Source organism: Lontra canadensis, unplaced genomic scaffold (genome assembly GCF_010015895.1).
Source record: "Lontra canadensis isolate GAN:19392208 unplaced genomic scaffold, GSC_riverotter_1.0 scaffold7, whole genome shotgun sequence".
Classification (NCBI taxonomy): Eukaryota; Metazoa; Chordata; class Mammalia; order Carnivora; family Mustelidae; genus Lontra; species Lontra canadensis.
In genome coordinates this window covers 20,919,270-20,942,248 of record NW_022631001.1, presented here as the reverse complement: position 1 = coordinate 20,942,248, position 22,979 = coordinate 20,919,270, and the positions used below count along the sequence as shown (strand labels likewise).

General features: G+C 45.5%; 1 protein-coding gene across 1 annotated transcript in view; it reads right to left on the bottom strand.

Annotated features, from left to right (window-relative positions):
• The window catches only part of GAB2 (GRB2 associated binding protein 2), a 186,300-nt gene that overhangs the window by 22,242 nt on the left and 141,079 nt on the right, over nucleotides 1–22,979 (bottom strand). Inside the window, exon 3 of the mRNA XM_032852972.1 lies at nucleotides 1,245–1,488. Coding sequence (XP_032708863.1) covers nucleotides 1,245–1,488 — 244 coding nt within the window. The remainder of the gene's footprint in view (nucleotides 1–1,244; nucleotides 1,489–22,979) is intronic.

Genomic DNA, 22,979 nt, shown 5'->3' with positions numbered 1-22,979 from the left:
GTCAGCATGTTTACGGCACTGCCACAAACACCTTCGGTGATCTGGGCTTTACCTGTCTACGCTGATGGAGTCTGAACTAGTGAAAATTCATGTATAAATGAATCCCGTGGCGTCAGGAAAATGGATATTTGCAGCAACCTTAAGAGAGTGCTGGGAGCGTGTGTTGTGTGATGGTCCCAAAAGGAGGGTAACATGGTACAGAGTATAGGCCTGGAGACGAGCAGCCCTGCGTTCCAGTCCTGCCTCTGTCATGCTTAGCAGGAGCCTCATTTTCTTCATCTATGAAATGGGTAGAAATGATCTCTACTGGCTCTCCGTGCATTTGGGTTCGAGTAAGGTTCTGCTTGAGAATGTTCTAAAGTGTGATACGCTAATACAGTCGGTTCTCTAGTTGCCTTAGTTTTCATAACACAAGTTAGATATTTCTTAATTAATTGAGAAACATGATTCGTCATCTGCTGGCCATGCTAGGAACTGGGAACTGGCTCTGGCAAAGCCCATCACCTCCGTACTTTCATTCACCCTAACAAGGGGAATAAAAGGTAGTAAAAATACATACAGGCTCCACATCTGTGAGAGCTAGTGGTGTTAGAACTACAGAGATTGTTATTCTAGAGCAGAGAGTCTTTGCTCTAGAACTTTCCGTGGTGATGAAATGTTTCCTTATCTGTGTTGTCTGCTAGGGTAGCCACTAGCCACATGTGGCAGCTGAGTGCTTGAAATGTGGCCAGTGCAACTGAGGAACTTCATTTTAAGTTTTATCTCATTTGAACCCATTCAGATTTAAATAGCCACGTGTGTATAGTTTACTACCACACAGACCAGTGCAGCTCTAGAGCAAAAGTGAGAGATAGATATTTCAATACGGTAAGACTTTAGAGCTATCCTCTTATTGCCAACAAGCAAATGGAATTTTTTTTTTCCAATTCTGAAACTCTAGTCCCTAGTGTGTTTCTTCCCTCAGATTAAACAGAACATTTTTGTAGTGTGATTTTTGATAATGGGAGGTTCCTCTGGAATCTAATTATCACTGTAGAGCAACATAGCGGATGCCAGGACGATGTGAGGGTTCCCTCAGCAAAAGAATGCTGCTTTGCTAATAAATATGTCTGTTTGCCTGAGAAGAGAAAATATTTTACTCCCTTGTCTTGAAAATTCAAAGCAGTAGGACTGCAAGCCCTGAGTCCTGTGCGTGGGCGTCCGATCCCACCCCTCCAGGCCCCGTGCTCATGGCAGTCTCCTACCTGGCGTTCTCAGCCCTCCGGCTGATGCATTGGTGCAAGTAGAGATACTCCTGAGGCGCGCTGGTGGACAAGGCGGGCTGCATGTGGTTGGACACCGGGGGTTCAAAGGTGAACAGGGTGGGCTGGCTGGAGTGCGATGGGGCTGAGGACTTCCGTTCCCGGAGAAGGTGCTGACTGGAGCTGCTGAGCTCAGCTGGAGAGGAGCGGGGGCCGTGACTGGCGGAGGAGAGGTTTCTCAGGGAGTCTGAGGAACAAAAGAAGAAGCTCTGTGACTGAAAAGGGGAGGAAAGGTGTCCTCATCCCAAAGTGGGCTGTCGGAGGAGGCAAAGATATTAAGAGCAGAGGCAATGTTCCAGCAGCAGCCTTCTCTCCCCGTCACACACCTGCTCCTTCTCTGCCTCCAGGAGAGGAGGGCTGTGGCCTCCTGGTGGAAAAGGAGATGTCCTGTCCCTCAGGGCTGCTCCTGGAGTCACCTGGAGGCTGCTCCGTGTCATAACCTTGAGGGTGTTCAGCTACCAGGAGGTGTATAGCTGCCCAGGGCACGCAGAGTGAGTGTGACTCTGGCCCTCACACCCTTGGGGCAGTTAAGTGCCACCGCTTTCCTCCTCTCTGGAGGCTCCTGCCGTCATCACCTCCGTCAAAGCGAGGGCCGGCTTTGTTAGATGAGCTTGGCTTCCTGAAGACTCATTAAGTCAGAGCCTGGACTGTGCCTTACTACATTAGTGATAAAAGCACAAATGTAGTTGGAGCGGACAGTCCCATAAGACTGGTCCCAGCTCCTCCTGACTGTCCTTCCAAGCCCTCTTGAGGACAACAATGGTCCCCATTCCCCAATTCTTGTGCCTGCAGCTCTGAGTTGATTGGTCTTTTTCCCCTTAACTCTCATTTTAAACTCCCCCTGTGCTGTGCTAGAAAAGAAGCAGGGTATTAAAGTCAGATCACAGCTGAGAGTGCTACCCACCCCTCAAGCCAAGGGTATTACTCATTTGGCTGCTTCTCCAAGCCTTTTCCTGGTTCCTGAGCCTAACACACAAGGCCTTTGACAGTCTCACCTACTTCCTGCTTTTCTCCTCCCGGACCCGAGGCATTTGGAAGCTTCATCAGTCCCTAGGCACACCAGCCCCTTTTGTGATTCTTATGGGCTTCTGCTGTTCCTTCTGCCTGGATTTCACTTCTCCTCTACTGGCACTTGTACGCAGACTTTAAGACCCTACACGGATATCATATTCTCTCTGAAACCTTCCTGGATGCAGTCCTTTTTTGGCTGCCAATAGCACTTGGCCCGTGCTTCATTATATCCACTGTCCTCCTGCCTCCTTGCCTAGCCCATGAGTCTCTAAGACAGCAACTGACGTGGTTATGCCTACGGTCCCAGGATTTACCCAATAAAGGCCAGGCACACAGAAAGTTCTTGGTCTGAGTTTGTGGAAGAAGAGAATATATTCATTTGGCATACAATCCTTCCACAGTGAAACTTCTTGTTCAAGAGAGATAAAGGTTTAAATATGTAATTTCTGGCGATGTGACAGCTAGTGGGGTGTGATGGCTCAGTGCTGGTGATGGTGGCTTGCTAGGGCTATTCCAATCTTTTCTGGGGGACACACTCTGTTTCTACTCCCCGTTATCTGACCTATTTTAGGAGCCTCCTCATGGCCCCAGGGAGGATCACTAGCTCATTAGTGCTCTATCGGATTAATTACTCTCCAGGCTTCACTGATGCTAGGCAGAACCACTTCTGCCAGCGTCCAGCAGAGAAAGCCATGGGCCTCTGGGGAAACACTGTTCCATCGACAGCTATATTGACCTCTGCCATGAATTCCCATTACAGGTCTTGTAGTGAACTGGATGTTTGTTAACTGAATCAATGGCTTCATTACTCCATTAGATTTGCAAGATGAACTCTCTAATGGCAGAGGGATGGGGGTGAGGATGTTCAGCGATGGGGTAGCCATGGCGCCAGGAGCAAACACAGCTGCTGCTTGAGAAGACACAGGGAAGGCACAAAGAGAAAACCTCGGGGCATTTCTACCTTTCCCGTGGTCTTTTTGGACCCCTTCACCCCTTCAGTGGGGGCCTTTTTCAGGGTTCCACCCCAGACCCTCCTATAGCTTCGCTTTCTCAGGAAACTCCCCTGGGGTAGTCTTCTCCAGCCAGGTGATGACGACTCTCAGAAATCAGGCTTTAGCTCAGTTCTCTATCAAAGGCTCTCGTCCTATCACCCTTTGCCTGCTGGGCACCTCCATTCAGGTGTCCCATCTGTAGGTCAAGTTCCATGATCCTCCTCCTATGTTCTCCCTTTCCGTGAAGTACATCAACATTACCATCCAATTGGTTTGGAGCCAGAAACCTAGGCATTATCTAGGAGTCTGCTTCTCAACAACCACACCACGTTGTTATGTCACTGCCTGGCTTCAAATTCTTCAGTGGATCCCTGTTACCGTCAGGATGCCTACGGAGCACTCTCCTCTTAAAACCATTTTCCTGTTTATTTCCTCAACCTTGTTTCTGACCAGTCCTTCTTGTGTTTCAAAGAGAATTTTAGGAAGACAGTAACTGTTCTCTCTTGTCACCCCATATATTCGGCTGTAAACTCAGAGAGGGCAGATTCTGTCTCTTCTCACACAGTTTCATCCCTGGCATCAAGCCCAGCATGTGACCCAACTCCATAAATACATGCTGATTAATTAAAAAAAAAATGAAGTACATAGCATGAGGTCATGCTCCTTCCATACCACTCACCGATTCCTCACTGCCTTCTGCGTTAAGTCCTGGTTCCCAAGTCCAACAAGAAAGGCCATTCTGTCACAATCTACTTATCTTGCCTGTCACCCCATACATCCCACGTGCCCCCTACACTGCATGCTTAGGGTTGTGGGTCTGTATAAAAGAGGAGTGACCTGTTCTCACCGCCAGGGCCCTGACTATTTACTTGCAGAGCTGGAGAAATCATTTCACCTCTTCTGAGTCTCAGTTTCCTTATTCACAAGTTAACAGAGGATGGTCATCAAATGCATAAAGCGTTGAGACAATTTGGCATGATATAAGTCCTCAAAATGTGTACTGGGCATTTCTGTAATCCTGGTGCCTAAAATAGTCTCAGCTCACTGTGGGTAATGAATATATAGTTGCTGAATGAATAAAAGAATTTTCACTAGCACCAAACCAAATATGCTTGTTTCTGCTAATAAGATGAAGTGGGGGTTACACTGAGTTGGGCTCACTCGGAATTCCATTCTATCAAGATAAACCATGTCCATGAAATCAGTCAGCTCCATAATGACCTGCAGCTTCAGAAAAATTCTTTCAAAGCTGTTTTGGTGCTAAACCTTGCCAAAATCTCACTTCTCCTTGCTACTTTAAAAGATTTCTACCTGAATGTAGGTGGCTATTCCTTAGGGTCTATACTGGATTGAACAGGGTCCCCCAAAACCCATGTCTACATGGAACCTCAGAATGTGACCTTGTTCAAAAATAGGGTCTTTCCAGATCTAATTAGTTAACATTAGGTCATAAGGATTAGGGCAGGTGCTAATTCACTGATGGATATACTTATAAGAAGACCAAACAGAGACAGAGACATATGGGGAGTGAAGACTGTGTGATGACTGAGGCAGAGCCCGGATAAACAACGTGATGTAGCTACATAACGGAATATTAGTCAGCCATCAAATGAATGAAGCACTGCTACATGCTACACCACGAGTGGATCTTCTATGCTAAGTGGAAGAAGTGAGTGATAAAAGGTTACAGACTGTAATGATTTTATGTGAAATGTCTAGAATCAGCACATCCATAAAGAGAGCAAGTAGACTAGTGGTTGTCCGGGGATGGGGGCGGGATGGAGGAGTGGAAATGGGGAGTGACTGCTAATGAGTTTGGGGTTTCTATCTGACGTAATGAAACATTCCAACATTAGATGGTGGTGATGGGTACACAAGCCTGGGAATATACTAAAAAAACAATGACTTGTACACTTTAAATGGGTGATATATGATAAGTGAATTTAAAAACATATACACACATGCATAAACACTTTTGCAAAGTATGAAGTCTACGCAAGAGATGAACGGTCTAATTAAATACATCTGACCTCTAGTTTATTTCCTCTCTAAAGAGAACGCTGAACACTCAGCAAATACCAGGTCCTTCCTAAAGTAGATTGAGTAAGAGACGTTGTCCCTTTTCTACCTTTAGTTCTCTGCACCTCCTCCAACCCCACCATCCAGGGCATGGCTCCACAGTCATAGCAAGGCAGTGGGGATTTTAGCAAAACAAAATAGCAAGAATTCGTAGGAAGAATAGCAAGAAGGCAAATGAGATATTGGTGTGAAAACAAATGTGCACGTTCACATAAAACGTGCACAGGATTTGCTTTTATTGCCTTGGTACCCCGTGAGGGAAGAAAAGAATGAAAAAGGACATTACGTGATGTGTGGCTGGGCTGTTTTTGGTATGTGGCCATAAGGCTGTTGTAATGATGTGTCTTGGGTCATTAGGAAGCACAGTTATACAGCAAGAAAAAGGACAATTTCCAGACTTCTGGCCTGGGCTTCCACCTCCAAGTCTAGACTAAAGATAATGCCAGAAAATGCTTGAGTCAAATTTGTTTTCTTTTAAACAGGTTTTATTTTTTCCTCTTCTCCCTGGCTTCTTTTTAGGGCCCTAAAAATCACTCCCCTTCCTTTCCACAATCACCCCTGGGAACCCTGCCCAGCACACAAACACTCCGCCCACCTTCTTGCAAACTCTAGAACAGGAAAGCTCTGAAGGATTTCAGTAGAGTGGCCCGGCCCAGCCCAGCCCAGCCCAGCCAGCAACTGGCTGGTGATAACAGGAGCAGGAAAGGGGCAGTTGGCGAGAGTTTCTGGAAAAGATGACTGGCCAAATAATGACTGGTTCCCTTATCTCAGTGCCCTTTTTATCTTTATCCTTCTCCCCTCACCCCCGCCCCCCAAATCCCCACCCCAAGCCTCAGTGTCAGAACCCATGAAGACCAAAGCACATGCTAGAGCCAGGGCTGGATTCAAACGGGGCTTCTGCTAACTGCTTGCTTTGTGGCCTTGGACAGTTTACGTAAACCTCTTCTATCTTTACGTGTTCAACCGGGAAAATACATAATTCTCCAGGGCTGCTGCAAAGTTTGAGATCATACATAAAGCATTTAATATAAATGCATAAAAGCATTTAGCATAAGTGCTTTAACATAATGTACATGAATACAAAAAGCATTTAACATAAATGTACATAAATACGTAAAGCATTTAACATAGCACCTCCATTCTTACTGCTTTTATTCTTTTTTTTTTTTTAAGATTTTATTTAATTATTTGACAGAGAGAGAGAGAGAGATCACAAGTAGGCAGAGAGCAAGAGGGGAAGCAGGCTCCCTGCTGAGCAGAGAGCCCGATGCGGGGCTCCATCCCAGGACCCTGAAATCATGAGATCATGACCCGAGCCGAAGGCAGAGGCTTAACCCACTGAGCCACCCAAGCGCCCCCTTACTGCTTCTATTCTTTAGTAACATGGAACTGATGAGAACTCGAAATCAGCCAAGAGGTATGGAGTTGCTTCCCAAGCAACAGTGAATGCCTGGAAGGAAGGTTAGGTGTTGTCTGTTTTAGTCCCAACTATAAGCCATACCATGTTATATGTGGAAGGAGAACAAAAAGGACAATATGGACTATAATAATCATAGCTGCCATTTATTAAGCACCTACTATGTGCCTCTAGTCTACTCTGTGAGACAGATATTATTTCCATTTTCCCCTTTCTTTTTGGATGAAGAAACTGAAGCTCAGAAAAGTTAATAATGAGCTCTGGGGTCACACAGCTGGAAAGTGGCAGAGCCCGTGTGAATGAAACAGATCTCACTCTCTTCCAAAGCCACTTCTTCTCATCCATGCAGAGAAGAGTTCCCACAAGATCCCTATGTGGTAAACGGTATTAGCTTTTTGAGAAGCAGAGTCCAATAACAGCATGGGGGGGGGTCTGTCTGGGCCAAGCTCTGCTGTCAATTGGCTGAATGACCTTGGGAATGCCATTTCACCTTCCTGGCCCTAGTTTTCTCTATTCAAAAAAGAAAGAACTCAGATGAGATTGAGGATACACATCAAAGCCATCTCTGGGAAATATAAGAGAGCTGTTAAGACCTAATGAGTCGTATTTACACAGGGATTTAGATAAGATCCCCTGGTTTGGCTCTGGTTCTTAATCCCAGGCCAGAGGTAGAAAGGTTGGGGTCACCTGAAGAATCAGGGGCAAAGCAGGCCTGAAAAGCCAAGTGAAAAAACAAATTCTTCCAAAAATCGTTTTTTGGGGCCTCAAAATTACAAACTGGAAACCACCCTTGTTCTCATTGGTTTTTCATATCATCTACCTACAGCTGACTTCAAAGGGCACAACATGTAACGGGAAGAGCCCTGATGGGGGTTCAGAAACATGGTTTCTGACACCATCCTACTACAGGATTACTTTCTCCGCACCTTTTTTCATGCTGTCAAATGCCAAAGAGAACACCCACCTTACAAGGTTCTTTTGGGGATGTGATGAGATGGAATATGGGTAAATAGTAATTACTAAATACTCAGTAAATGGTTGTTGGCTTGACACCCAGAAGTAGAACAGTGGTAACATGCTAAGGGTTCCAACAGACAGAAGACGGCTGATGAAAAAGACTTTTGAAAACAGAAGGGTGTAGGAGTCTCTGGGGTAAGTGGTCCCTGCAGTCAGCTGAGTGAGAAACAGGACCAGAGGGTGTAGAGTTCCAAAAACAAATGCATGCTGACAAGGGCTGAGGGCAAGACTGAATCGAGTGCTCCAGGTCATTTTAACTCACAATCATGAGTAATTATTGAAAAATGAATAATCCTCAAAATTGTCAGACACACATCATAATTACAGGAATTATTCACAAATTTAAAGCCAAACACAAAATAGCTTCGCTCGACACAATAACGCACATAATACGACAACTGGAAGGGGCCCTGGAGTCTATCTGCTCACTTATCACTGCTGTCCTTCCCACACTCCCAAAGCTTCTTTGTTTCCAGTTGGAGAAACTGTGACTCAGAAAGGTGAGGCTACTTGTCCAAGGCCACACAGCAGGTCAGACGTCAAACCTGGGATACGGATTCAGATCTCCTAGTGTGGGGGTCCTTCCACCGCCCCATAGGAAAGATACGTCTGTATCAATTGGTGTGAACGAAGCTGGAGTCTCTGTAATCTGTGGGGGAGGGGAGGGGCAATCAAGTCAGGGGATCTCATCACCCAGGACACTGGCTGGCAGGGCTGTTCTTTTGTTATGAGTTTATCATGTTACATTTGTATGGTAAGTAATCATTCACTGGATCAAACTACTAAAGATTAGTATAAATAATTCCCCAAGCTCAAAAATACATCTAGTGTTTATAGAAACTATAAAGCAGAAGAAGAAAAAGGGGGGGGGCACAGACAGGCAGTAACATGAAACCCTGGGAGACCTTTCAGGGACTAGATTGTCCGTGCATCCCCCTTCCGGGGAAGGATCTGAGAAAGAACAGCAACCACCCCCCCCCCCCCCCCCCCCCCCCCCCCCGGCCCCTGAGAGCCAATCAGAACATCCTGACCTTGACACAGAAGATCTCTCAGTATACTTTAGCAGAAATCGATTTTGTGAAGGGTACAGGGAAAAGAGAGTGACTGTAGCTGAGAGGCATGTCACGGTCTCTGGTCACACACCCTTACATAACCTCCACTGCCCCAGGGCCCCTCACGTTAGAGCAAATGCCGGCCTTTCCCTGAGGTCTCCAGTGAGAATGAATCACGCCTTCCTAGAAACCTTTCATGGTACCTCGTTCTGTGGCTTAGTTCATGAGTCTGTCACATGGAAGGGGATGGTGAGCTGGCAGAAGCCAGGATCTGGCCCATCTCGGTCTCTCTGACAGCATTTAGCACAATGCTCTGTACCCAGCAAAGGTCTGGTTGGGAACAAGGTGTTCAATAAACATTCCGTGGAGGTTGGTTATTCTTCCTAGGGTCAGAAGAACGAACGGAGAGCTCCAGGATCCAAATGCAAACTGTTCCTGGAGGCTGGGAGGAGCTGTTACCACTTTGTGAGGTTTTCCGCCTTGTGTGTGTATCTGTTTTAGGGCAGCGACCCTATGCTGAGCCACGTACCGTCCTGCTGGTTTTAGAAAGAACAGTTCCAAGTTTTGTTCTCCCCTTACCTGCCACACCTATGGCACACCTTAGTTGTGTCAGACCTCACTCCTGCTCCCTTGAGTGGGGCTGAGTGGGCCGGGGAGTCCCCCTCAAGGAGTTAATTCTTAGTTGGAATGAGCACTCTTGTCACTGACGTAGGGTCATGAGCACGGACTGTAGGTACTCTGCGAGGAGCTGCAGGCCCAGCAGAAAGAATGGGTCTTGCCCTTACTCTGTGGGTTCCTACCGTACTTAGAAGACCCGTATTTCTCTTTAGGGCAGCACTTCTCCCTTCCCCCGAGGAACTCTGGGAACCTAACCATGTCCCATAGGAATCAATCCATCCAGGGGCACCATAAGCTCACAAAGCAATGATGTCTTTGACTCTTATGACCTTCCCACAAAAATAGCAACAATATATCACTGTATTTTTAAGCTAACCAGCTTTAACAAGAGGTGAACTTCCCCTGCCTTTTTTTTTTTTTTTTTTTTTTACAATGACTTTCATTTAAGAGACAACTGGCAAATGGTGTGAACATGACTGTCAGAGGCTCTAACGGAAGGAGTTCATCAGGAATCATCAGCGGGGCGCCTCGCTGGCCCAGTCAGAAGAGCCTGCGACTCTTGATCTCCGGGTTACGAGTTCCAGCCCCACACTGGGTGCAGAGATTGCTTAAGAATGAAATTAAAAAAAAAAAAAAAAGACTCATAAGCAGTGGCAAAAATCACCAGCAAAATACCTGCACATGTTCAGCTCTGGGTGGGGGGCTGGGGCTCTCAGAGCCCGGCTTGCTGAGGGAATCGTAAGATCTGAGCATTACGTGAAGCCGAGCTCTGGCTGTGGAAGAGGTAGTGTGGCAGGGAGAATGAACGCGGACTTTGAAATCTGAATTTCTGCTCACTAGCTGTGGGATCCAAGGACGGTATGTGAATGTAAGATTCACATCTTGTACCTGATGTGAAACAGCAGCCTGGAGGGCCTGTCTTAGGGAGCAGAGAGACGCCACAGTCCCTGCACAGCAGTGCCCCATGGAGGGAAGCATTCCCTCAGCTCTCCATCGTGGGAGGCGGCGTGATGTGGGAGAACAGTGCTGGAAGGCTTTGTGTTCACAGACCCTCAGGGTTTGATCAGAGCCAGGACTGGTGCCAGAGAGGGCAGATGGCCTCGGCTGGCCTTTGTGTGGTGACTGGAAGACCCCAGAGGCAAAGAGCCTGGCAGGACCATCTCGTAACCGGCAGATCTTAGCTGCTCTCTCTAGTCCTGGCGTCACAACGGGCTCCTGGCTTACTGTGTGTAGCTTTCCTACTCCTCTTGCAGCCTTGTGTCTTGGTGCCTCAGCAACTCTAGGCTTTCTCTGCTGGCACCCAAAAAGAAGTGCTGTCTTTTCAATACCTCTAGAAAGGCCAACACCTGAGACCATGTGCACATGTGTCTCGGGAGGCCTGCTGAGGTGTATTATTACACTAGAACGGGGGTGGCAAACTGTGCACCGTAAGTCAAACTGGATCCACTGGCTATCTTCATAAATAAAGTTTTATTGGGATACAGCTATGCGTACTCGTTTACATACTGTTTACAGTTGCTTATCTGCCACGGGAGTGAAACTGAGTATTTGTGAGAGAACAGAAGGGTGAAACCTACAATATTTACTATCTGTCCTTTTATAGAGGAAGTTTGCCAATCCCTGGACTAGAGGTTCTCATTCTGGTTTGTGTAATCACGATCTCTTTCAAAATATTACCATCGAATTTAAGTTCATCATTAAGGAGATAGAGGCTGAAACCAAAACTGATGAATCCCAAACTTATGCTTTGAAAAAATCAAGAGGAGGGGCGCCTGGGTGGCTCAGTTGCTTGAACATCTGATCCTTGATTTCAGCTCAGGTCATAATCTCAGGGTTGTGAGATTGAGCCCCGAGTCGGGCTCCACACTGGGCGTGGAACTTGCTTAAGATTCTTTCTCCTGGAGCACGTGCATGGCCCAGTCAGTTAAGCATCGTGCTTGTGGCTCTAGCTCAGGTCATGATCTCATGGGTCATGGGATCAAGCCCTGTGTCAGACTCCACATTTCATGGAGGAGAGTCTGCTTGGGATTCTCTCCCTCTCCCTTTACCCCTCTCCCCACTCATGCATGCTCTCTCTAAAATAAAAAAATACATCTTTAAAAAAATTTCCTCTGCACCCCTCTACCTCTTCCCACAACTGAAAAAGAAAAAATCAGGAGGAGAAATCATAAAAAAAGCCAGTTTGGAGATTGGCGATTGCATTAGTGTTATTATAGAAATCATATTCTTTTTCATTTTAGTACATCTTGGTCACAAACAACATGCTAATTACTGCCTAGCTTATAGAATTAAAAGGTTCAAGAGAGTAACATGACAAACTTGTATTGAACCAGGCTTGGAAAGAAATCATCAGATTGTTCTTGCTGATCCTTAATGATTTATTCTTCTTCCATATCACAGATGCACAGTTCTAGAAGTGACCAAGAGATCATTCAGTTCAGTATTTTATTTTACTGATAAGAAATCTAAGGTCCAGAGAGACCAAGTGATTTTCACCAGTGACTGATTGGCAGGCCTGAGCAAGAGTGTCAGTCTCTTGTTTTTCAGTTCAGTGTTTTTCCTAGTAACACATCAAATCGGAAGAACAATAAACATAAACCCGAGTGGTCTTTTCTACTTCTAAGGAGAGGGAAAAGAGCTTTCATCTAATAATCTAACATTGTTCCCAGAAGTCCTCAAAAAAGTCCAACATTATGTCTGGAAAGGATCAGAACTATTATTGACATATTCTCTGATACAACATTAATGTGTTCATATGCGTATATAGTCCCTTCTCATTTGCTTTGGTATAATTAATACAAAAAATTGCCGGGATTATGAGAAAGACTGATCTGAATCTACCGACCAATCTGGAGAGAAAAAGCATAGTAACAATATTGAATGTTCTATTTTACAACATGATATCTCTCTCCCTTTGTTGGGTTTTCTTGAATTTCTCCTGGCAACGTTTTGCCATCGTCTGTACAGAGATCTTGTATGTTTCTTGTTAACTTGATTATTTAATGTTTTGTAAAAGAAATTTTTATTTTTATTTTCCAGTTGTAGGCTGTTCTCAACAACTTTGACATTTATAACGGCCCTCAAAAGTTGGCAGGATGGTGATCTTTCCAGATTCATTTCACATAAGAGGAGACTAAGACTCAGAGAAGTAAAATGGCTTACTCAGCGTTACAGAGCTCTTAGGCAATGCCCAAATCAGGGCTCAAACTCAAGTCTTTTTCACACCACGTTGAAGGATGATCTTATTGTGCAGCCGATGTGAGGGTAAAGGAGCAGCATATACTTATAAGTGCTACACAAATATCCGGTGGAATGAAAAAAAAAAAAGAAAACCATTTTAATATGACTAATAAGGAGACCAAGTCCCAGAGAGGCCTTTCTTGATCACTGACCTAACCGGATTTCTAGTCACTCCTTGTTACGTTACTTCGTCTTCTCTTTATCAAAGTGATTATTGCTACCATTTAAACATTTTGTTCTTCCTCTGTCTCTTCCCACTTGACTGTCAGCTCCTTTAAGAATGTGAACCTCACCTGTTCTGTTTGCCGCCGATGGTTCGGTGAGTTAGCTATAAAACTCTGCCTCTCCATCTCTTCATGTGAGCAGCACCACTGACAGCCCCAGCTGGTGGCCTTCTGCATCCCTCCACTCCCCACGGCTGCTCTCATGCAGTGTCGAAGGAATGGCAGGAGTACTAACTAATACAGGCCTGTTCTTTGAGACGTGGGGCTCCCTTCATGGCAGACCTTGGCTCGAGAACCTTCACTTATCTGGTGGAAACTGTCCTTGAACCGCACTGCGGTCTAATCCTCCTCTCTGCCTTCTTTCTGTCACAGGTGTCAGCCCTGCACCCCACTGCAGGCTTTGCCCCCTCTCTGGCTCCTTCCCATGATCCCTCACAAGCATCCCACCCAATAAATCTCTTGCAGATCTTAGCTCGAAGCTGCTTCTCAGAGAACCTGAGCTCACACTCTCGGGGTCTAAAACTGCTTGATGAACAAATGGTTGGCCCAGGTTCATACTGCAAGCAAAACCACAGACCCAGAATTAGAACCCAGGTCTCTGGTCCCTCTGTCCAAAGCCTTTTCACACTCAGATCACCAATCATCTGAGAAATATGTCTGTGGTGCCTCTGTCCAGGGGGCCACTGCTCTGATGAATTCGAGGGGAAAATGTACTCACTAATGGCCAAGCCCCACAGCTGGCCTCTCAGCTCTGTTTATAATTATGTGGACTCTAGTGGGTGGAAGAACATCTGTCCTAGATTCAGACAAAACTGAAGTGATGGCTTAGGTCAGTGAAGAAAATCTGGCTTATGTTTAAATTAAAAGCAGCAAGAACTCTGTGTGATGGCCTCTCAAAGGAGTCTAAGGAGAGTACCCACAAATGGCAGAGCTAAAGACGGTCATCGCCTCGAGCAAAGGCAGAGGCAAGTCTTTCCCGGGTCTTTGGGCTAAAGACCTAGTATGGGGACCGTGAGGACTTGAGGCAAGAACTCCATCTAGACTTTCAGGATATGGTTTAGTAGTCAAGAGCATGGATGCTGGGACCAGACTGTCTGGGTCAGAATCTCAGCTCCCTTAATTACTAGTAAGTTAGTTAACTTCTCTGTGCCCTGGTTTCCTCCTCTGTAAATTGAGAAGAATCATAGGGATTTACCTCTTAGGATCATAGAAGTGAAGATGGGCAAAATGCGTAGAATACTGCCTTGGACACAGTAAGCTCTATGTAAACATTAGCTTTTACAATTAGCAGTGTAATACATTTAAAGAGACACCTTTGTTTTTGAGCACCTCAATAAATTAAGTATAACGTATCTCAAACCAAGGAAGTCAGCAAGGTTTACTTCATAAACATACTAACCACATGCAGTAAAAAAAAAAAAAAGTTCTTTAGTTTGGGTAAAATCAAGATGGGGTTACTTCGGAGGTTTCAGTTTGGGGGGTAGAAGAATCGCATGGTCCATCTACTCAAAGGGCTGCATGAGATCACTGGGAAGGCAGTGACAATTTACGGGGCACACATCTAAGTGATATTCAATGTGCACTTGTCATGTACCAAACACTATGCTACATAACTGAAGTGGGTCCTTATCTAATCTTCATAATGATCTTGTGAAGAACGTCTCATTTCTATTTTACTGATGCAGAAATTGAGGCTCAGAAAAGTAAATTAACTCACCCATGTTAAGATTGAACTCATCAATGTGGTGGGTTCGTGTAATTATATGATGTCAAGACCTATGCTCTTTGTAGTAAACCGGCCTTCTAAACCAGTGTATATATAAAAGCACTTTATAAATCATATGGCCTTGTGTAAATTCAAGATGGTATCACCATCAACATCGTCTGGAACACTAGCAGGAAGCCAAGAAACCCAGGTGCCAATTCTAGCCTTGTCGGTTAGCTGTACAATCTTGAGCAAATTAGCTCCCCTCCCCTGACCTCTGGATATGCCATTATTTGAGGAGTCCGGAACTAACCTTCTCTCAGGGTATTTCAAGACCTCATATTCTAGAATTTTCTCATTCTATGTAATCTATTCCCTTCTCTGTCTTGGCCGAGTGTTTTGGCTAATATGATTCACCAGCCTTGAAGAATTTTGTTCACTGACTTCATCCACAAAAGGGGTAAGGAGGTGGGGAACAAAAGCAAACAATAAACAAATGATAGATACATAAAATGAAGTTTAGGTCATTGGCACACCCTGTCTCTCCAGCCTAGTTAGTACATCATTCATCTTGATTTTTTTTTTCCCCTGATTTTTGTTGACCGTTGTACTTTACAGCACGGTTTCCATAAAGGGAATTTTATTCTGTGTCCTGTGAATATGATTAGAATGTTGCTGAAGCTTCCTTTTTCTCCTCCTCAACAGTGAATTTCTCAAAATAACAGTATTTACAAATGAGTTGGAATTTTTCAAACGTAATTGTGTGTAACTATTTACAAAGTCATAACCAAACCCAGCAACTAAATCATTTGATGTGTCTACACATGTGTCTCCAGAATGTCGCGTCAGAAAGATGAAAGAGTCACTTCTCATCCTGAAGTCTCTCACACATCCCCTCCCCACCGTTCCCAAACTTTGTGTTCTGGCCTCAAAGAACCAGATTCCAGCTCCTCAAGCCTCTGGGAACTTGAAGAGCAGCCCCTGGAGAAGGCAAAAGAAACCTGACTTCTGAGGTAAAGGCTGTGTTAAGCAACCTGACCGTGGCGATCACTACACAATGTATGCCAACAGCAAGTGATCACTAGGTATGCTTCAAATAGAGAGAGTTTGCCTGTTACATCTCAATAAAGGCGTAAGGGAATCCTGGTATGTATAATTCTATTTATGTAAAAAGAGAGAGAGAGGGAGAGAGAGAAATGTTAATTAACTGAGAAAATCCTGTATTGACTTGTTTTATCTGAAGTTCATTAAAACTTCAGTCTATCACTGGCCAGATGGGGGCGTGATACTGAAGTTAAATTCAGAAATTAAAAAAATTTTTTTTTCCATACTTGGGGTTAACTTCAGAGTTTTTTTCGATCTACTAAATATATCTTGGCATAGAGCCAGGCATGGTTCAGTTAAAAGCAGGTGAGTTCTGGTGAAAACTGGGGGGCCTGAGACTGGGAACTAGACATAGAGGAGGCAGACAGTCACTGGGAAGAGGTCCAAAAGTAGTTTGGAGGAAAGAACATAAAGAACATGGCAAGGCTCAAGAGTCCACAGAGAACTCATTATCCATGGCTCATGATTCTCCCTGGCACCTGTCCCTAGAGTAGGACCTGGCTGACCGAGAGAACAGAAAGAGAAGCTGGGCATCGCCTAGAAATGTGGACAGTCGAGTCTGTGTGGAGGAGGAAGCAGGGCCAGGAAAGCAGAAGCAGATCTTCCTCTGAAATTCAGGCAGGCAGACCACTAGTAACCCAGCAATCTGTCTCTGGGCAGTGAGGCTCCAGCCACTGGGTTAAGGGTTTGGGTAAGGCTGTGGTCTCTCAGAGGAGGTAAGTAAAACAGGATGGGATCCAGTCCTAGGTGGAATTAGAGACTACAGGCAGGTTAACAGGCAAGTAACTTAAGAGCTGGAAAAGCAGGCAAAGTCCCAGGGTTAACCCTAGCTTACACACAACATTAGGGTGAGAACTGAGCGAAAGGGACACGAATCTCAGAGCTCTGACTTTATGCTGGGGGGCTGTGTGGGCCTGAACTTGAAGCAAGAGTTCAAAGGCCATGAGTATGAACACAGAGGCTGAGGATCATGTGGTCCTGACACCAGCATCACCTCTAGATCACAGAAAACTCTTCTGTTTTATGAATGAGTGAAAGCAGTGCCTCTTTGTGTATTTTTAAAAACCAACACATAGGGCTAACACTTTTTAATTATGTCAGATATGGAAAAACCATTATTTACCATGATAGTCATTTCTCTCTCTCTCTCTCACACACACACACACACATGAATACTTTAACAGAAGTGTGCACCCATGCAAAGAGAATCTCAGAATGAAGGGAAGTTTTAAAATCTGACCACATTTAGTTTTACGAAACTGACTACATCTTCCTCACGTTTTTCCTGTTTGTTGTTGTAGGAGAATGATTTCCACAGCGCAGCACTGATCTGCATTCCCTCTTTTGAAAAATCTGCAGCAGACCAATATTTTCCTCCCGTGTTCAGCCTTCCCTGGTTATTGCAGGAGAGGGAGAGGGCAGGCCCTCCGGGTCAGGCTCCAGCTGGCAGCACCTCTCTCTCCCCTACACTCTTCCAGGTGGGTTCCCTCTCACCTGTCTCATATGTTACATTCTACATAGAATATAGTTAACAAGCCATGCAAAGAAAAAAAGGTTGAAAATTACCATGTTGGTCCTCAAACCTTAGTGTATAGTTGAAAAAATAGAGATCAACACACTGAATCAGTACCAAAGCTGAAATTTAAAACCAGGACTTTGATTCCTAGTTCAGATCCTAGAGAGAGATGACCATACCTACTGATTTTGTTAAGCTGGGAATCCTACCCAGAGCTGTACATGAGAGGATGTTTAATCAGAATCAAGATTTCTGGGGGCACCTGGGTGGCTCAGTGGGTTAAGCCTCTACCTTCGGCTCAGGTCATGATCTCAGGGTCCTGGGATAGAGCCCTGCATCGGGCTCTCTGCTCAGCGGGGAGCCTGCTTCCCCCCTCTCTCTCTGCCTGCTGCTTTGCCTACCTGTGATCGATCGCTCTCTCTCTGTTAAAAAAAAAAAAAAAAAAGAATCAAAATTTCCCGAGGTCCAAGGTGACCTTACCCCTAAAGTCAAAGTCCTAATTCTACCTCTAGCGAAAAATTAGTTAGGCTGGGCTGTGGGATCCATTCTGGGACCCACTCATCAATTCTTTACCACCTGCCTTCTCAGGAGATCATCAGAAGCTCTCAATGAACCAAAAGGGGGGCATCTCAAGAGATGTTTGTGAGCTGGCAAGGCTCTGGGGTTGAAGAGTCGGGATGAGACACTCTCCCCTCTAGCAGTCTGTGGGTTTTGGCAGGTAACACTGGACTGAATCCAGGGTGGCAGCCTGGGTTGATGGGGGGGGGGTGGTGGTGGTGTCTGATATAAAAGGGAAAGCAGGAAGAGGGATCAAGGCTTAGAAGGAGGACAAGAGGGTCAGGTTTCTCCCTGTCGCCCTCTCCTCCTCTAGAGGGGTTTGTGCTTCCCTATAGGTGAAGGCTGGAGCCTTCAGGGGTGTCTGTGGGGGAATTTATGGACTTCATGTCCCAACTCAAAGCCTACTCTTGGGGTGAACAGACCCAGCTGTAGACAAAAGACAACAAACAAACAAAAGATTGAGGAGGAAGGCCTGATATTTCTGGGTGATTTAGAATAACATTTTTCTTTTAAAAAAGGCATGAGGATTTCAGATCTGGCTGGAAACTGGTCTGGATGTTTATTTTCCTCATTGTCTCAGTGGAAAAAAGGGTGAGTGATTCAGACAGTAGCCTCCGCCTCTGGGCTGGGGCCTGGGTCAGTCTACACTCTGTTCTTTGCTCCTCAAGGGACTTGTGTCAGCGTAGGGAGAAGCTGCATTTTACCTCCCACATTTGCTCTAAGCTTCCAATAAGGATGCCCCAGAGGAGATGAGCGATCTGAGCTCAGTTTAAAAAAAACCCGAGAGCAAAAGGTAGGGGAGGGAACAAGGGAGGAGACAGTCCTCCCACAGATGAGAAGAGAGAAAGGGTGAGGTCTCTGAGAAAGGCCTGTTTCCTTCCCACCCTCCTCCACTCCTGGCTCTCCCACTTATTGTGTCTGGGGGAAAGGACCAAGGTCACGAGAAGGCATCTGGGTGGACTGTGTGTCTCCACCACAGCCCTCCCTGCTGTCAGATTTCTAGAAGAAGGGGTCTGGTCCTGACCTTTAAGGCACCATTCCCTTCTAGAGAGGAAGGAGCTGTTTGAAGACACCATCCTCCCAACCCTGATGACATTCTACCACTAGGGACTGAAGATTTCCCAAAAGCATTCTTTTGGGTATCATTTGATCTCAGAGGCGACCCAGGACTTAAAACAATTCTGCTGTTGGGTTATTGGGGGAATTCATGGATTACATGAAGTTTCAGTATTTACAAAATACCTAAAAGGTGGGGCAGCCTCACCCAAAACTGTCATAGAGAGAAGGTGGGGAAGAGATAAAGAACAGTTGGCTGGAACTCTGGGAAGTCCTCATTCTATAGAGTTAGACATGCGACTACTAGGAGACTCCCACCAAGGAGCTCAGGAGAGGGAAGACACTAAAATAATACCAATGGAATGGAGGAGGCTTTGGCTTCACTTCAAGATCTTCAAGAATTACTAACTATAGTCCCTGAGCTCTAATTCACAGCAGTTTGTTGGCTACTCTAAGATGGATCATGCTGAACGACAAGTGTTGGCAAGGACATGGAGAAAAAGGAACCCTCTTATGCCGTGGGAGGGAACGCAAACTGGTGCAGCCACTGTGGAAAACAGTATGGAGGCTCCTCAGAAATTAAAAATAGAACCACCATATGCTCCAGTAATTGCACTACTGCGTATTTAACCCCCCAAATACAAAAAACAGTAATTCAAAGAGATACAAGCACCCCCATGTTTATAGCAGCATTATTTATAATAGCCAGATTATGGAAGCAACCCAAGGGTGCATCGACTGATGATGGATAAAGATGATGTGGGGTGTGTGTGTGTGTGTGTGTGTGTGTAAAATGAAATATTATTCAGCCACAAAAAAGAATGAAATCTTGCCATTTTCAACGACATGGATGGAGCTAGAGAGCATAACACTAAGCAGAGTAAGTCAGACAAAGACAAATACCATATGAATTCATTCATATGTGGGATTTAAGAAATACCACAAACGAACAAAGGAAAAAGAGAACAGAGAGAAACCAAAAGACAGACTCTTAACCATAAAGAATAAACTGATGGGGGAGTCTGGGTGGCTCAGTGGGTTAAGCCTCTGCCTTTGGCTAGGATCATGATCTCTGGGTCTTGGGATCAAGCCCCGAGTCGGGTTCTCTGCACAGCGGGGAGCCTGCTTCCCCCTCTCTCTCTGCCTACCTCTCTGCCTACTTGTGATCTGTCAAATCAATAAAATCTTAAAAAAAAAAAAAAAAGAGAGAACTGATGGTTACCAGAGGGGTAAACCATGGGTGGGGGCGATGGGTGAAACAGGTGATGGAGAATAAGGAGGGCACCTACTGTGATGAGCACTGGGTGTTGTATGGAAGTGTCAAATCACTATATTGTACACCTGAAACTAATTTAACACTGTATGTTAACTCTATCTGAATTAAAATAAAATTAAATAAAAAAAAATAACAGAGGCACCTGGGTGGCTCAGTGGGTTAAGCCCCTGCTTTCGGCTCAGGTCATGATCTCAGGGTCCTAGGACCGAGCCCCGAGTCAGGCTCTCTGCTCATCGGGGGGCCTGCTTCTCAGTCTCTCTCTGCCTGCCTCCCTGTCTGCTTGTGATCTCTCTCTGTCAAATGAATAAATAAAATCTTTAAAAAAAAATAACATGGAGCATGCTACCTTGGTAATTTAACCTCAAAGGTTAATATTAATGTATAGACAGCACTTTACTTTCTAAATGGTCTGTTCTTGGTGTCTTAGAAACTTCCTGCTTTTCCCTCTAGCTGGCTATTTTGTGACCTACAAGCCACTGTGGTAAACAGGTCTGTGACACAGGGCTGGGACTCATGAGGAGTTAGAGTGCACGGCCCACGGATGGAGTTAGAGCCTTGGACTGGAGCCCCAGCAACACTGCTTTCTGCACCGTTTACCCCTTAGCATCCTTCCCTGAGCAAGAGGAATAACGTTGCAGCCCTGTCTATCTTATTTTGTTTCTTTACACTCAAAGGAGACCACATTAAGTGTTTTGTCATCTGTAAGTTCCTCTAAAAACACCAGACACTTAAATCATATCCTGTTCATCTTGACCTAGAGATATAAAAACCATCACCACAACAACCACTACAGGGAAAACAGTGAACCAAGCAGTTAGCGCTCACGTAGTGCACCTCCATCTGTTTCTTACCTTCCTCCCAACAACGACAGGGAGCATCATCTCGACTTTAAAGATGATAAAACCTCAAAGAGGTAAAGATACTTATTGAGTACCACGGAGCAATGAAATCGCAGGCCTGGGACTCAAGTAGAGCCAGAGTGCCTTTCAGAGTCCCTGTGAGAGCAGCAGTTACTGAATACATACAGGAGGGAGGGGACAAAGGGAAGGAGGAGTCCTTAGCTCAGAGGATTCAAAGGGGTGAGGGCTTCCAAACAGTGGATGACTCCTGAGTCCATGAATAATTCATCAAAGCTCTGTGCTGAGAGCTGGTTCTTTTTTGTGTGTGGTGCATCTGGTCAGGGACAGCTGCCTACCACGGGGCCACAAACGTGAGGACTTGGACCCGCCTGCTCATAAACACAGCTCAGAGATGATTTCTGCTCCCTTACTCTGGGGACTGAAGGCTATTTTGATTCCCAGAGGAAGATGGGGCTCTGATTTTTGCTTGTGTGCTTGCGTGCACACCGCCCCTCCCCCTCCCACACAAACACACACGAAACTCCACACATGTGATATGAAATCTTGATATTCTTGGAATTGCTTTTCCTTCCTGAGCATCGTCCCTAGTTTCCCTTAGGAAAGAGTTCTCTGTCAAGAGGTTGTTTCCTCCACCCTTATGCCAATAGTCAGACTCCGTTTCACTCCTGGTCTATTCTGGAGCCTAGACATTTTTGGCTGGAACATGTGAGGAATCAGAGGGTGGCAGCAGACAGAAGCTGGGGGTGGCAAGAAGGCTTTAAAAGAAAGTCTCCATCTGCCATAAAATCTCTTCCAGATGAAAGTGAAAAACAGAAGGCTTTTTTTTTTTTTTTTAATGGATCCCATCACAACTCTTACATAGAGAAAGAAAGAGGGTGTGTGTGCTTGAAGGAGGCTTCCCCAGGAAGAAATTTCTCCAGGACCAAGGAGTGAGTGGGGATAGTGCCCTGCACAGCTCCAGGGGACAGCTCTACACAGAATACAATGCAAGTACTCCTCTGAGGACTATCGAGGGGCTGCCAGGGGTCTGAGGTCTGTCTTGGTGAATCCAGAGAGAAGCAGAGTCACTGGGCGAGAAGATAATTTTAGCTCTAGTCAACAAAAGGACACTGGGACTTTAATCACGGGACCTGTTCCTATAATCCCAGAGTTGTGATTCTAACTCAGGCCTCCTTCACCTCCAGCCTACAAGATCACCAGGGATGTGTGATGACTGGTTTAGAGCCCTAGAAGCTACTAAATTCTTGGAATATGTCAGCCGAAGAATTGGAGCCATCTGGGTTGATAAGAAGTTAAACCTGAGCAGCTGTAAGACCCCCTGTGGAGGGGATGAGAGAGCACTTCCAGTCCAACACTGTAGGGACCAAGGGGGCAAAACTGCCTGGGCTTGGTGCTGGCACATGTTTGCATTCCCCGGAGGTCAGAGACAAGGCATGTATTATAATACAAAGTCAGACCTGGGTTAGAGGAGGCTCCTGATTCTGTCATTTTCAAGCTATGTATTTTGAGTCAAAACTGTTCCTACTGCAGAGGATTCCTATGAATTTTTAGTGAAAATTTATGCAGAGCTCCTACTTCACACAGAGTAGATGCTGAATATATAGCTCTTACTGCTTTCTTTTGTGACCACTGAGGGTTAGGCATCAGTACAGGGTGCTTTCCATATAAGGTGGCCGCTGACACAGACACCCGAGAGACTGGCTGGTTCTCAGGAAGCCACAGCACAAGGAGAGCAGTGTTGTTTTCAGGAAGGCTCAGGGACAGAGGATGGTGGGGAGCCCATGTGAACCTGCCGAAGCAGGCATGAGGACAGAGAGGAGCTGTCATCCTGGAGTGCTAGGCAGGGAAGAAGAAACACTCAGTCTCCTTACTTGAAAAAAATGGGATCATAGTTGATAAAAGTGATGAAATGAAATAAGCGAAAGTAGGTAGTCAGGTGTTAATTTCCTTCCT